The 12501-nt window shown below is 36.1% G+C and overlaps 1 protein-coding gene across 3 annotated transcripts in view; it reads right to left on the reverse strand.

The window, feature by feature from the left end:
- Nucleotides 1-3994: 3994 nt before the first annotated feature.
- The window catches only part of TTK (TTK protein kinase), a 52714-nt gene continuing 44207 nt past the window's right edge, over nt 3995-12501 (reverse strand). For all 3 annotated transcript variants that reach the window (XM_036767442.1, XM_036767443.1, XM_036767440.1), the window contains exons 19-22: nt 11535-11711; nt 7118-7208; nt 6577-6674; nt 3995-4440 (exon numbers count right to left, since the gene is read on the reverse strand). In XM_036767442.1, the coding sequence (XP_036623337.1) occupies nt 4354-4440; nt 6577-6674; nt 7118-7208; nt 11535-11711 (453 nt within the window). In that variant the 3' untranslated portion in view covers nt 3995-4353. The remainder of the gene's footprint in view (nt 4441-6576; nt 6675-7117; nt 7209-11534; nt 11712-12501) is intronic.

The following is a 12501-nucleotide window of genomic DNA, read 5'->3' on the forward strand; positions in this document are numbered from 1 at the left end:
AAGTAAAAACATCTCCACCAGAACCTAGGGTCACACTTTCCTTTCTATCCCTGGTGAGACTGAGACTTCTATGTAGCATTTGCCGCACTAAATTCACTTCCAAATGCAGCATGGTGAATGGGTAGAGGAATCTGCTACTCCTTCCCTCAGGAAACTTTATTTCATTGCTACAAGTAAAAAGATCTATAACAAACATAACAAATTTAAAGGTGTAAAACAAAAAAAAAAATCCAAACACAAGATGAAATGGGTGGATTTCACTTGCAATGAATTATATAGCATACTGTACAACTGTACAGTTCAATGGAGATAGAAGCAATTTTTCCAACTCAAACTGCTGGAGCATATGTTGTATAGATTTTCTCAGGAACCAGGAATAATGTTAAGACCAGAAAGTCAATCTGAGAAAGGAATACATAATGTGAGTGCTGCATAATGCCTATCTATCCAAATCCTAGCAAGAATGAAACTAAAGTGTAGTGAACTTCTAAGATTATAGTTTGATGGTGCCCCCAAGTGGATGCAAGATATTCATTTAATCATGCTTTCCCTATCATTCCTTCCCATCCTGTCTTCACAACAAGGTAGCCAAGTAACTTTAAAAGTAACTTGCCAATATAAAAAAATCATCAGCTAAATTTGTGGGTTTGCTATCCATGTTGGGGATGTGGAAGGTGCATGTGGAAATCACAAAGTAGGTCAGAGAAGGAACTGGAGTGTATGGATGATACTTAACACTAAAACTGCCACTCAGGGGACATGAACAAATTACACTCGATTTGAAATGTAAATTTAGGAGCTGGGAGAAGTGGTGTGTGTAGATATATGGAAGATCACTTAAGAAGGCCAATTATTAAGGTAAAAAAAAAAATTCCATTTCTAGTGTCTTGAATTTTTCTGAAATAAATTAGAACTTAGAACTTGAAGTGGGGGGTGGGGGTAGGGAGAGAACAGGACACTATAAATAACTTGAAGTTTATCAGCAGCATTTAATTTCACTTCCCCCATCCCCATTTTTTGGTTATAAGCTTTGGCAAATGAAGATGAATCAATGCTTTTTAGTGTTAACTGTATAGTCTGAAATTAAAAGCAAGAAATATTCATGTTGTTTAGTCGTTTTCAGTTGTCTCTGACTCATGACCTCTTTTGGGATTTTCCTGGCAAAGATACTGGAGTGGTTTGCCATTTCCTTCTCTAGTTCCATTTACAGATGAATTAAGTTGGCAAATGGGGCTAAGTGACTTACCCAGGGTCACACAGATAGTACGCATCTGAGGCAGGATTTGAACTCCAGGTGTTCTTAACTTCAGGCTTGGAACTCTATCCACTGTACCACCTAAATGTCCTGTAAATACCCATACAGAATGTCAAAAGACCTGACTTGAGATTTCATCAGAGTATACATTCTACTTACTAGACACAGATTATACCCCTTTTAAGTGTTAATAAGTGGCTTTGAGTTGCCATGGCCAACCTTTTGAGGGAGCAAGGTGGCACAGTGGATAGTTAGATCTAGAGTCAGGAGGACTGGAGTTCAAATGCTACCTCAGACACCCCCTAGCTTTGAAACTTTGGGCAAATCACTTAACTTCTGCCTCCCTCAGTCCTCTTTGCGAAATAGGCATAACAATACCCATCACCTAGGATTGTTGTAAGGATAAAATGAAATGCTATTTGTAAAGTATAACTGCAATCATTTTGTATTATTTTGGTGATGACCTTCTCCACACTTAGCTAGGCTGGTTCTTGAAAGTCAGATCTCATGCTGGAATCATAAAAGCCTTTCCAGCTTGGGAATACTTGTCAGAGCTTATGCTCTCCTAGCAGTCTCTGAGAATCTTAAGTCACCAGAATAAGGCATCACAGTAAGACTTTAGTCAAACCGAAATACATGTAGAAAAAAATAAAGCAAGAGCCCCATGTAGGATGACAGACATGGAAAATCATGATTTGCTTAAGTAAACCTTTCAAACTTATAATACTTTATTGAAGTAGTCTATTTGAAAACACCTCATAGCCTTCAACACCCATTCAAGTGTCATTATACCTGTCATGTTTTCAGATTTTGGCTCCAAATTACACAAGGTCTTGTTGCTCAATTGTCACCTGGTCAACAAGCAAAGCTCCCCTAAGGCTGAGATTGCAACTCATGGAGGTTGTTTAGCTGTACTGTATAGCATATTGTGGGAACTTAAATATTAATATTGTGAGAGAAAAAAAACCAGTACACAGGTCAAGACACTGTTGTTTTAGTCATTATTCACCAACACTGACTGAAGGTCAATATAACTCATTGGGAAATTTATGGGTTTAGGTTAATCACTTTCATAATTCATATAAGTCTTCTATAAAGCCTATGCAGAACATTTTCAATGATGGCTATTTAATCTGGTAGAAAGAGCCTTTTAGGCTAAGCATATGTTACTTCTAAGACCTAAAGCTGAGCTATATTTTATAAATAAGAGTTAAGGTCTTTCTCTGGGATCTATCCCAAGCTGAAATGTGAAATACTTTGAGGAAAGAGGAAAAGCTACAATCTTAAAATGCAGATTCATAGCAGGAAAAACTAGAGAACTAAAGATCTGTAATTTTATAAACATATATGCCGTCAAGATTGCCTATGCTTGCATTACAAATTGCCAGTGGCAGTTAAATAATTTGAAAAACATTTCTTCTAAAGCTATAGGGGCCACTGGAGATGGAAGTCTTCATGGAAAGCCCTTAAGATTACTATTTCTGTCCTTTCCCTACTTGAAATTCCTATATTTTGCATGAACTTTAATACAGCTATGTGCTAGTCAGAAAAAAAAATGTTTAAACTGAGAAATACTCAGTGAATGCCAGCCATGTTCTGATAACTAGTTTATTAACAAAGCCTGGCTTCTGATCTATGGAGCTTGTTTTTATGCCTAGTTGATAGGGACAGTATACAATGCATATTCGGTCTGAGTTCATTTATCAAGCAGCAACAGGCTGTTAAAGTTTATTACCCCATCTAGACCAGTAGATGATTTGATTAAAAAAAAAAACTATAGAATTTATGAGAGAGCTGATGGTACTCGTGGGTTTTTTGTTTGTTTTTTACCTCCTCAGTAAATTTTTGTAGCTTGGCAGTGCTAGAGGTTTGGATCAAGAAAAGAAAGGCATAAATCATGCCAATATAATCTTAAGTTTCCTTACTTGAAGCAAAAGGGTAAACTCTTAAAAATATATATATATATATATATAGCTATTGCTAGAATTTCATACTGATGGCTTTATTTAGGAGTGTTTTTCCCCCATAAAAGAATTTCAGTAGAATGCCCTGCACAAAGAATTCATTTTTAAGTATTTTAGTGTTGAATAGACTAAAGTGCATGTGAGGTGAAAACTTGTAACCACTGGAGCAAATCAGTATTACCATTATCATATAGGGCAGGCTTTAAAAGACAACCTGGAAATTTCAGTGGAACACCAATTCAGTTATAAATCAATTACAAAACAAAAATGGTTTCTTATTTCCCCACTGAAAAGCACTGAATCTTTTACATTATCTTACAGCAGTGGTAACTCATGATAATGTGATTTTGAAACAATGTGACTACTGTGTGTTCCAGAATGTAGCGGGGAATCTAAAAAAGAAATTCAAGATCTTGTAGTCAGAGGTTGCAGATGAAAGTGCCATAAGCAACTACAGAGATAAAGTCCAAGTTACCACTACCTCAGAGCAAAGAATTTGAACACCACTTGAAACTTATTTTTCTGGAGTTATTTTTAACATAGGAGCTCAGAGGTTAGAAAGGCACTCAGAGTACTTCTCATTCAACCAATATATCTACAACTTTAAATAAACTCTTTATTTTTACTTTACCTAAGAATTGGACCTTTTAAGTTATTTTTCTCTCCAAACCAAAACCTTTCCAACTTAGTCATAGCAACTTTATTACTCAGCAAAGAATACTTTTGCTTTTCTTTTAAAGAAAGAAAATCACAATTTTGAAAACATTCTTTATACAGCAAAAACTTATTTACATAGTTCTTCAAATGTTTTTTGACATTCAGGCTCTGTGTTTCCATCCACTAACAACTCCAATTGTGAAATGACAGCAGAAGACAAACTTAGATTTACAAATAAAGACAAAAAAATTCTACAACTTTATATACATATATACATACACACACATACACATATAAGTGGTTGTTATTTTAACACGTTTCTGTTCAGGATCCTTCACAGAATATTTCTGCTGACAGTCACAATTCAATTTGTAGTATAAATCATTAGACTAAAAGAGATTTCAAAGGGAACCAAGAACAGGACATACACAATATATCTACAAAACGTGGCAGGTTATATATATCAGAGGTTGTGTATCATTTGTTTTTCCATTTTTGGTTATATGGTTTGGCAAATGAAGATGAATCATGGCTTTCACCACTGCTGTACTGTTCATATAAAGTCTGAAATAAAAACACACATACAGAATAAAATAACTAGGTATCTTTACATGGCAAACATATAAAAAATTACTTTCATGGAACTTCACATTTCACTCCAAAAATCTATTTTGTAAAGTACTATTCTGGCACTTTATTGCTAACTTTAAAAGTGCTGATAGAACCAAGTTGATATATGTGTGAGGAAGAATTTTTTTAAAAGGTGGAGAAAATATGTTCTTTGGCCTCTTCTAATAGTTATGTGAATTTCTGCATCATCTATATTAAATATCAACTATATTAACTAGTAATAGCTATCCAAATTTCTATTATCTAAAGTAAAAATAGGCAAAGACATTTCCTACTTTTAGAATATATAAGGTTCTTTTAAGAATGACACATTGTACATGGTGTTCCAAGTTTTAATACAGTTTCAAGTTATTAAAGCTTCAAACTGCACTAAAACTTTTGGGACACGGTATGTAAAGATCTAAATTAAACTAATTGTGGCTATGCTCCAAAGATCTTTTCTGAGCTCTCTCCTCTCTACATTTTTTCACTTGGTGATCTCAGCAATTACCAAAAGCTTCTACTATGCTCTAGTCCTGGTGTATTGAACAAATGAAATGTCATGACCTGCAGATATCTCAAGTTCAGCATGTTCAGAAAGAAGTCATTATCTTTCTCCTCAAGCTCTCTCCTCTCCCAAACTTCCCAATTTCTATTGAGAGCACCATCATTCTTCCAGTCACTTAGATTTACAATCTTGGCACTATCCTTGATTCCTCACTTACCCTCATGGTTCATATCCTCAGTTGCCAAATCTTGCCCTATCTCCCTATCTCATATTCATTCCTTTCACACTAGTCACAGAGCTACATTTCTTTGTGTAGAAACCCACAACTAGGACTCTGGGAAATAGTTGCAGCATTGTAATTTATTTAAACTATAAAAAGAGGTTTCACAGGGCCTCAAGCCATTCTGTTTGTGTTTAATGTCCTACTCCAAGTATCATCTGTAATTTCTTCATTGTGGGTATTTCTTGTACCAAATCAAATCACAAAATCTCTTTAAACTTTGGTAAATAGACATTGAGAGTTACTGCAGCTGCCTCATCACCCTGAGGCCAACTTGGTGATTAGCTCCTATGAACTTAATTAGTCTGGTCCTTGGATACTATATACACAGCCCATCAAAGTCTTTTGGCCTTGGTAAAGAATCTGTTGCAATTATACTGTTGGCATAGGCTTTGAGAGCTCAGAATCACCTATCTATCAGGAAGAAGCAGCAGAATAAAACTTTAGTAGAGGTTTTAACATTTAAAAACAATTAATGTTAAGCAAATACTTTAGGAATCAACACCTAGAAGGTAGTCCAGTTTATGGATATTGCTTGGTACTTCATTAAACTTCAGATAGACAACTGCAAGTTCAGAAGTCACAGTTTGCCTAAAAATAGAGTTCTGTGTGCTGTAACAGCTGAGATATTTGATTTGAATAATACCCCATTTGCTATATATATGTATGTATACATACATACAAGAATACAAAAGACATGTGAGAAATATTCTACTTCCTACAAGTTGGTCCTGAAGATAGATCAAGTAATTGGAGACATTAGAGGTTAGGAATGGTCTAGCTAGAGTTTGTAAAAAGAAGATTCCCAGCATGTCTTCATCCCAACTTCCACCTTAACAAGTTGGTTCTAAGTACAACTCATAGAAGAATACTTATAGTACTTCAAGAACTATAAATTATGTCTTTAGCCAAAAAGGTGTATGCTTCCCAACTAAGCAAATGCTAAATAGACTTAAAGAACTTTAAAGTTGGAAAGAATATCACCTTACAGATGAGGAAATACAAGCCCAGAGAAGTCAGGTGCCTTGACCCATATCAGGGTACAGGTGCCTTGATCAAGATCAGGGTGCAAGTGCAGCTGATGTTAGAATCCAGGAATCTGTCTTTTACCTCCTCTATACCATGCTGTTTCTCTATTTAATGAAGAAATATATTAGATTATACAGAGAGCTGGAAGGGACTTCAGAGTTTGTCAGAAAATTTGCATGCAATTTTTCTGGACTATCTATTCTTTTCAGCTTTTTGATTAGACAAGCTATACCAACAAACTATAATTTAAGACATTGATTTTAATTATACTCACTCTGGCAGCTTTCAAAATGGAGTTAGGAGAATTCAGGCCAACAAGCTGGCCAAGAACATGTTTCATTTCCTCTGTGGTTCCCTTAACCACTTGATTACCTATAAAAGTTGTTACAGCATTTAAAGTCAGTAACTGTTAGCATAAATAAGATAAAAAACTAAGCACTGATAGGAATATATTTCTTATTAACGGCATAGTAACTGAGATTCTAATAATCTAGCAGACTGGTCAGGGAGTGAAAATGAGAGATATCAAAAGAAGAGCCCAAGTGTTATGCTGCTACCTGTAAGATGTTAAAAGGAGAATGGCCGGGTTCTTTATGAAGGATTTATTGAAAGTAGAGAAAAGTTCAAATAGAATAAGGTATAAAGGAGTTATGATTTCATTGGTGGAGAGCACCTAAAATGAAGAAATATTAGATCTAAAGTATCAAATTATGTAGCAGAAGGAAGACTGGGGAGAATGGAAGGTTATTCATTTTCTACATTTATTCATAAGTATACTTTCGCTAAGCACTTGGTATTAACATAAATTTTATTACCTGGTTGTGACTGAGTTTGAATCTGAACATATGGATGTACCAAGAGCTCAGGAACAGATATTCTCTGTTTAGGGTCCCTTATTAAGCAACACTATTGCAAAGGAGAAAAAAAGCAATATTTTAAAAATAATTATTCTTATATGGCAAAGTCTCTGAATTCACACTAGAAAAAAAAATGACTGATTTGCATTAACATTATAGAAATTGCTTTACATGAACATCATTCACCCTAACTTGTACAAAACTATTACAACATGACTACCTCCTCCAAATTATACATAGAGTTCCTTAAACATTTATAAAATTTTAAAGCTCCTTGAAAGCAGAAAGAGTTAATGTCTCATTAATAGCATGCTGAGCTGGGGCCTTCCCAATTAAGATCAGAGGTATGTTAACTGTAGCAATAAGACAAGAAAAAAAATGAGGGAATAAGCACAGGAAAAAAGCAAACAAAATTATAACTTTTTGCAGATGAAATAGTTTACTTAGAGAAGGAAACAAATATTTATTTAGCATCTAATATGTGCCAAACCCTGCACTAAGTGCTTTACCAATATCTTTTCATTTGGTCCTCACAACATCAGGAAGTAAGTGCTATTATTATCCCCTTTTTATGGATAAGAAAACTGAGGCAGACAGAAGTAATGTGATTTGCCCAGGTTCACACAGCTAGGAAGTGTCTGGGGCCAAATTTGAACTCATATCTTCATGACTCCAAGCCTATTGTTCTCTCTCAGAATCCTAGAGATTCAACAAAAGTTAACTGAAACAATAACCAGGGAGGCAGGGCCAAGATGGCAGCTGGAAAACAGGGACTCGCTTAAGCTTTCCCCAAAATCCCTCCAAATACCTGTAAAAATGGCTCTGAACAAATTCTAGAGCTACAGAACCCATGAAATAACAGAGGGAAGCAGGTCTCCAGCCCAGGACGGCCTGGTCACTGGGAAGGGTTTATTGCTCAGTGCTGGGAGCAGAGTGCAGCCTAGTGTGGGCCACGCCACGACCAGGGATGAGAAGTCAGCAGGCCCTCAGGGCCAGGAATCACTGAGCTGTAGCAGTTACCAGACTTCTCAACCCACAAACACCAAAGACCACAGAGCAGATCAGTGGAAAAACTGCTGGATCTGGGGGAGAGAAGTGCAGGTCTGGTCCCAGCCCTGGGGGCAGCAAAGGTGGCACAATAGCAGTGGGAAGCTCCCACAGTTCCAGAGCTCCAGCTGCTGCTGCTTCTGGCCCCAGGCCCACCCAGTGGGAGGAAACAAGCAGCAGACCAGAGCAGAAGTGCAGGCACAGAGATAGGGTTCTCTTGCTTTACCCTGCCTGAATCTGGGTTGCGGTCCTGGTCAGTGGTTCTTGTTGGGGGTGGGGGAAGCACTGGTGTGGCAGAGCATGCGTTGGCTTAGAAATAGCTCTGAAAACAGTGGTGCAAGGCCCCTGAAGTTTGGGACAAGGTACTCTCTACTCTGAAGGCAGTCTTAACCTGACCAAAAGCTCAAGGGTCAAGTAGTTGGCTGGGGACATGAGGAAGGGCAAACTGATTCAGACTCAGACTATAGAATCTTTTTTTGGTGACAAGATCAAAATATACAGCCAGAAGAAGTCAACGAAGTCAAAGACCTTACATCAAAAGCCTCCAAGAAAATTATGAATTGGGCTCAGGCCATGGAAGAGCTCAAAAAGGAGTTGGAAAAGCAAGTTAGAGAGGTAGAAGAAAAATTGGGAAGAGAAATGAGAGTGATGTGAGAAAACCATGAAAAACAAGTCAACGACTGGCTAAGGGAGACCCAAAAAAGTACTGAAAATAACATCTTAAAAAATAGACTAACCCAAATGACAAAAGAGCTCCAAAAAACCAATAAGGAGAAAAATGCTTTGAAAGGCAGAATTAGCCAAATGGAAAAGGAGATCCAAAAGACCACTTAAGAAATTACTACCTTAAAAATTAGATTGGAGCAAGTGGAAGCTAGTGATTTTATGAGAAATCAGGAAATTATAAAACAGAACCAAAAGCATGAAAAAAATGGAAGACAATGTGAAATATCTCATTGGAAAAACCACTGATCTGGAAAATAGATCCAGGAGAGAGAACTTAAAAATTATTGGACTACCTGAAAGCCATGATCAAAAAAAGAACCTTAGACAAAATCTTTCAAAGATTATCATGGAAAAATTCCCTGATATTCTAGAGCCAGAGGGTAAAATAGAAATCGATAAGAATCCACCAATCACCTCTTGAAAAAGATCCCAAAAAGAAAACTCCTAGGAATATTGTCACCAAATTCCAGAGTCTCCAGGTCAAGGAGAAAATATTGCAAGCAGCCAGAAAGAAACAATTTGAGTATTGTAGAAACACAATCAGGATAACACAAGATCTAGCAGCTTCTACATTAACGGATGGAAGAGCTTGGAATATGAAATTCCAGAGGCCAAAGGAGCTAGGATTAAAACCAAGAATCACCTACCCAGCAAAACTGAGTATAATACTCCAAGGCAAAATATGGACTTTCAACAAAATAGAGGATTTTCAAGCTTTCTTGATGAAAAGACCAGAGCTGAATAGAAAGTCTGACTTTCAAATACAAGAATCAAGAAAAGCATGAAAAGGTATACAGGAAAGAAAAATCATAAGGGACTTACTAAAGTTGAACTGTTTTGTTTACATTCCTACATGGCAAGATGATATTTTAACTCATGAAACCTATCTCAGTATTAGGGTAGTTGAAGGGAATATATATATATATAGATATATATATATATATATATATAGATATATATATATATGTATAGACAGGGTACAGGGTGAGTTGAATATGAAGGGATGATATCTAAAAAAAAGATAAAATTAAAGAGTGAGAGAGGAATATATTGGGAGGAGAAAGGGAGAGATAGAATGGAGTAAATTATCTTACACAAAAGTGGCAAGAAAAAGCAGTTCTATTGGAAGGGAAGATGGGGCAGGTGAGGGGGAATGAGTGAATCTTGCACTCATCAGACTGGACTTAAGGAGGGAATAACATACACACTCAATTGGATATCTTACCCCACAAGAAAAGTAAGGGGGAAGGGGAAAGGAGACAGGGGATGATAGAAGGGAGGGCAGATTGAAGGAGGAGGTAACCAAAAGCAAATACTTTTTAAAAGGGACAGGGTCAAAGGAGAAAATTAAATAAAGGGGGACAGGATAGGACAGAGGGCAATATAGTTAGCCTTTCACAACATGACTATTATGGAAATGTTTTGCATAATGATACATGTCTGGCCTATGTGGAATTGCTTGCCTTCTTAGGGAGTGTGGGTGGGGAGGGAAGAAGGGAAAGAATTTGGTACTCAAAGTTCTAAAAACAAATGCTCCAAAAAAAGGAACAATAACCAGCAAAGTTGCAGGATATAAAATAGATGCCATCAAATCACCAAGAATGTCAAGGGAAATGATGAAAAAAAGTGGGAAGAAAGGGGTCCCAGCAGTACTTACAAAACTATACTACAAAGCAACAATCATCAAAAATGATTTGATACCGGTTAAAAAATAGAGGTCAATCAGTAGAACAGACTAGGTATACTGTACACAGAAAGAAGAGAATACAATAGCCTGATATTTTGAAAAATTCAATGACTCCAGCTTCTGAGTTAACAACTCATTATTTGACAAAACCTTCTAGAAAAACTGGAAAGTAGTCCAGTAGAAACTAGTGATAGATAAACATCTCACATCATATACCGAGATAAGTTCCAAATGGATACTTGACTTAAGACATAAAGGGTGACAGCATAAAATTAAAGGAAGCAAGTAACTAAGAAAAAAATCTTTGCAGCAAATTTGTTTGATAGGATTCTCATTTCCAAGACATATATGGAATTGATTCAAATTTATAAGAACAAGAGTCAATGCCCAACTGATCAAAGGATACAACAGGCAAGGTTTCTAAGGAATAAATTCAAGCTATCGATAGGCATATAAAAAAGGCTACAAATCAACAATAATTAGAGAAATACAAATAAAAGCAGCTCTGAGGTTTAACCTCACACCCATCAGATTAGCAAAATTGATTTTTAAAAAGTGAAAATGACAAATGTTAAAGCTCTATGGCAAAGCAGGTACATTAATGCATTATAGGTGAAGTGGTAAATAGTTTCATCCATACTGGAAAGCAGAAACTAGGCCCCCATACCCTAGGACCCAGAAATACTTTTTTTCAGCAATGGAGGTCAAGGTTGGGGAATATGGGAGGGAGGGAGAGAAAATAGATGTTTTGTTCAGCGGGTTTTTTTTTAATTCAATGACTCTATTATGAATAGTTATGCTATTCCTAACAGTTCACATATATTTTTTAATTAGAAGATAATAAATCAAATTTTCTTAACCTCCATCAAGCACATATGTACAAAAAACATACAGATAAAATATTTTAAAAGTTACCCGCAGCACATCTTGTAGATCTTTTTCTGCAATTTCAGGGAATTTTATTTCATGATCAGGATCAATTATAGCATGCAACTTGGTGATCTGATTTATTATATGCTGAAATGGAGTCTTTCCATAAGTCATGCAGTATAAAATGCATCCTAAGGACCACACATCACTTTTCGGACTTATCTAGGAAAAAATAACCCCACCCAAAAAAGGAAAATCCAACTTAATTGTATTTTCACCAAAGGAAGGAAACAAGTATTTATTAAGCATCTATGCCAAGCACAGTGCATTTTATTAATTCTCACAACAATTCTCAGAGGGAGGTGCTATTATTATCCCTATTTTACAGATGAGGAAACTGAAGCAGAAGTTCAATGGCTTGTCCAGGTTCACAAAGCTAGGAAGGGTCTGAGGGTGGACTTTATCTAAGGTCTTTCTAGCTCCAGGCCCAACACTCTATTCACTAGGCCATTTAGTCGCCAGAACTATCAGATATCACACAATTAAAAAATATTCACTTTTAACATAAATTTAAATTTCAATCAGTTCCAAGAAGAAACACCATCACTGTCATAAATTACTTTATTGCATGAACATTTTACAAAGTAAAATGATTCATTAGTAGAGCTTTTCAAAACTCTTGACAAGCATCACCAAAAACTTTATTTGGCCATTGGCTATTCCAACCTAATAACTATAAAAATGGAATTAAGAAACCTACAAATCACAATTTTCTGGCCTAATAAAAATAGAGAAATCATAGAATAATATAATCTTAGAGCTAGTAGGGAACACACAGAGATTATCTAATCCAAGCCTCTCATTTTACAGGTGAAAAAAAGTGAGGCCCCAAGAGGTTACATGATTAGCTCAATGTCACCAATGAAGCTACTTAAAAACAAATAATGACACACTGTACTTTACTATGCACATGATGTGACCAGATTATTATTTAAAGCATTCCTCTTAGGAA

Source organism: Trichosurus vulpecula, chromosome 7 (genome assembly GCF_011100635.1).
Source record: "Trichosurus vulpecula isolate mTriVul1 chromosome 7, mTriVul1.pri, whole genome shotgun sequence".
Lineage (NCBI taxonomy): Eukaryota > Metazoa > Chordata > Mammalia > Diprotodontia > Phalangeridae > Trichosurus > Trichosurus vulpecula.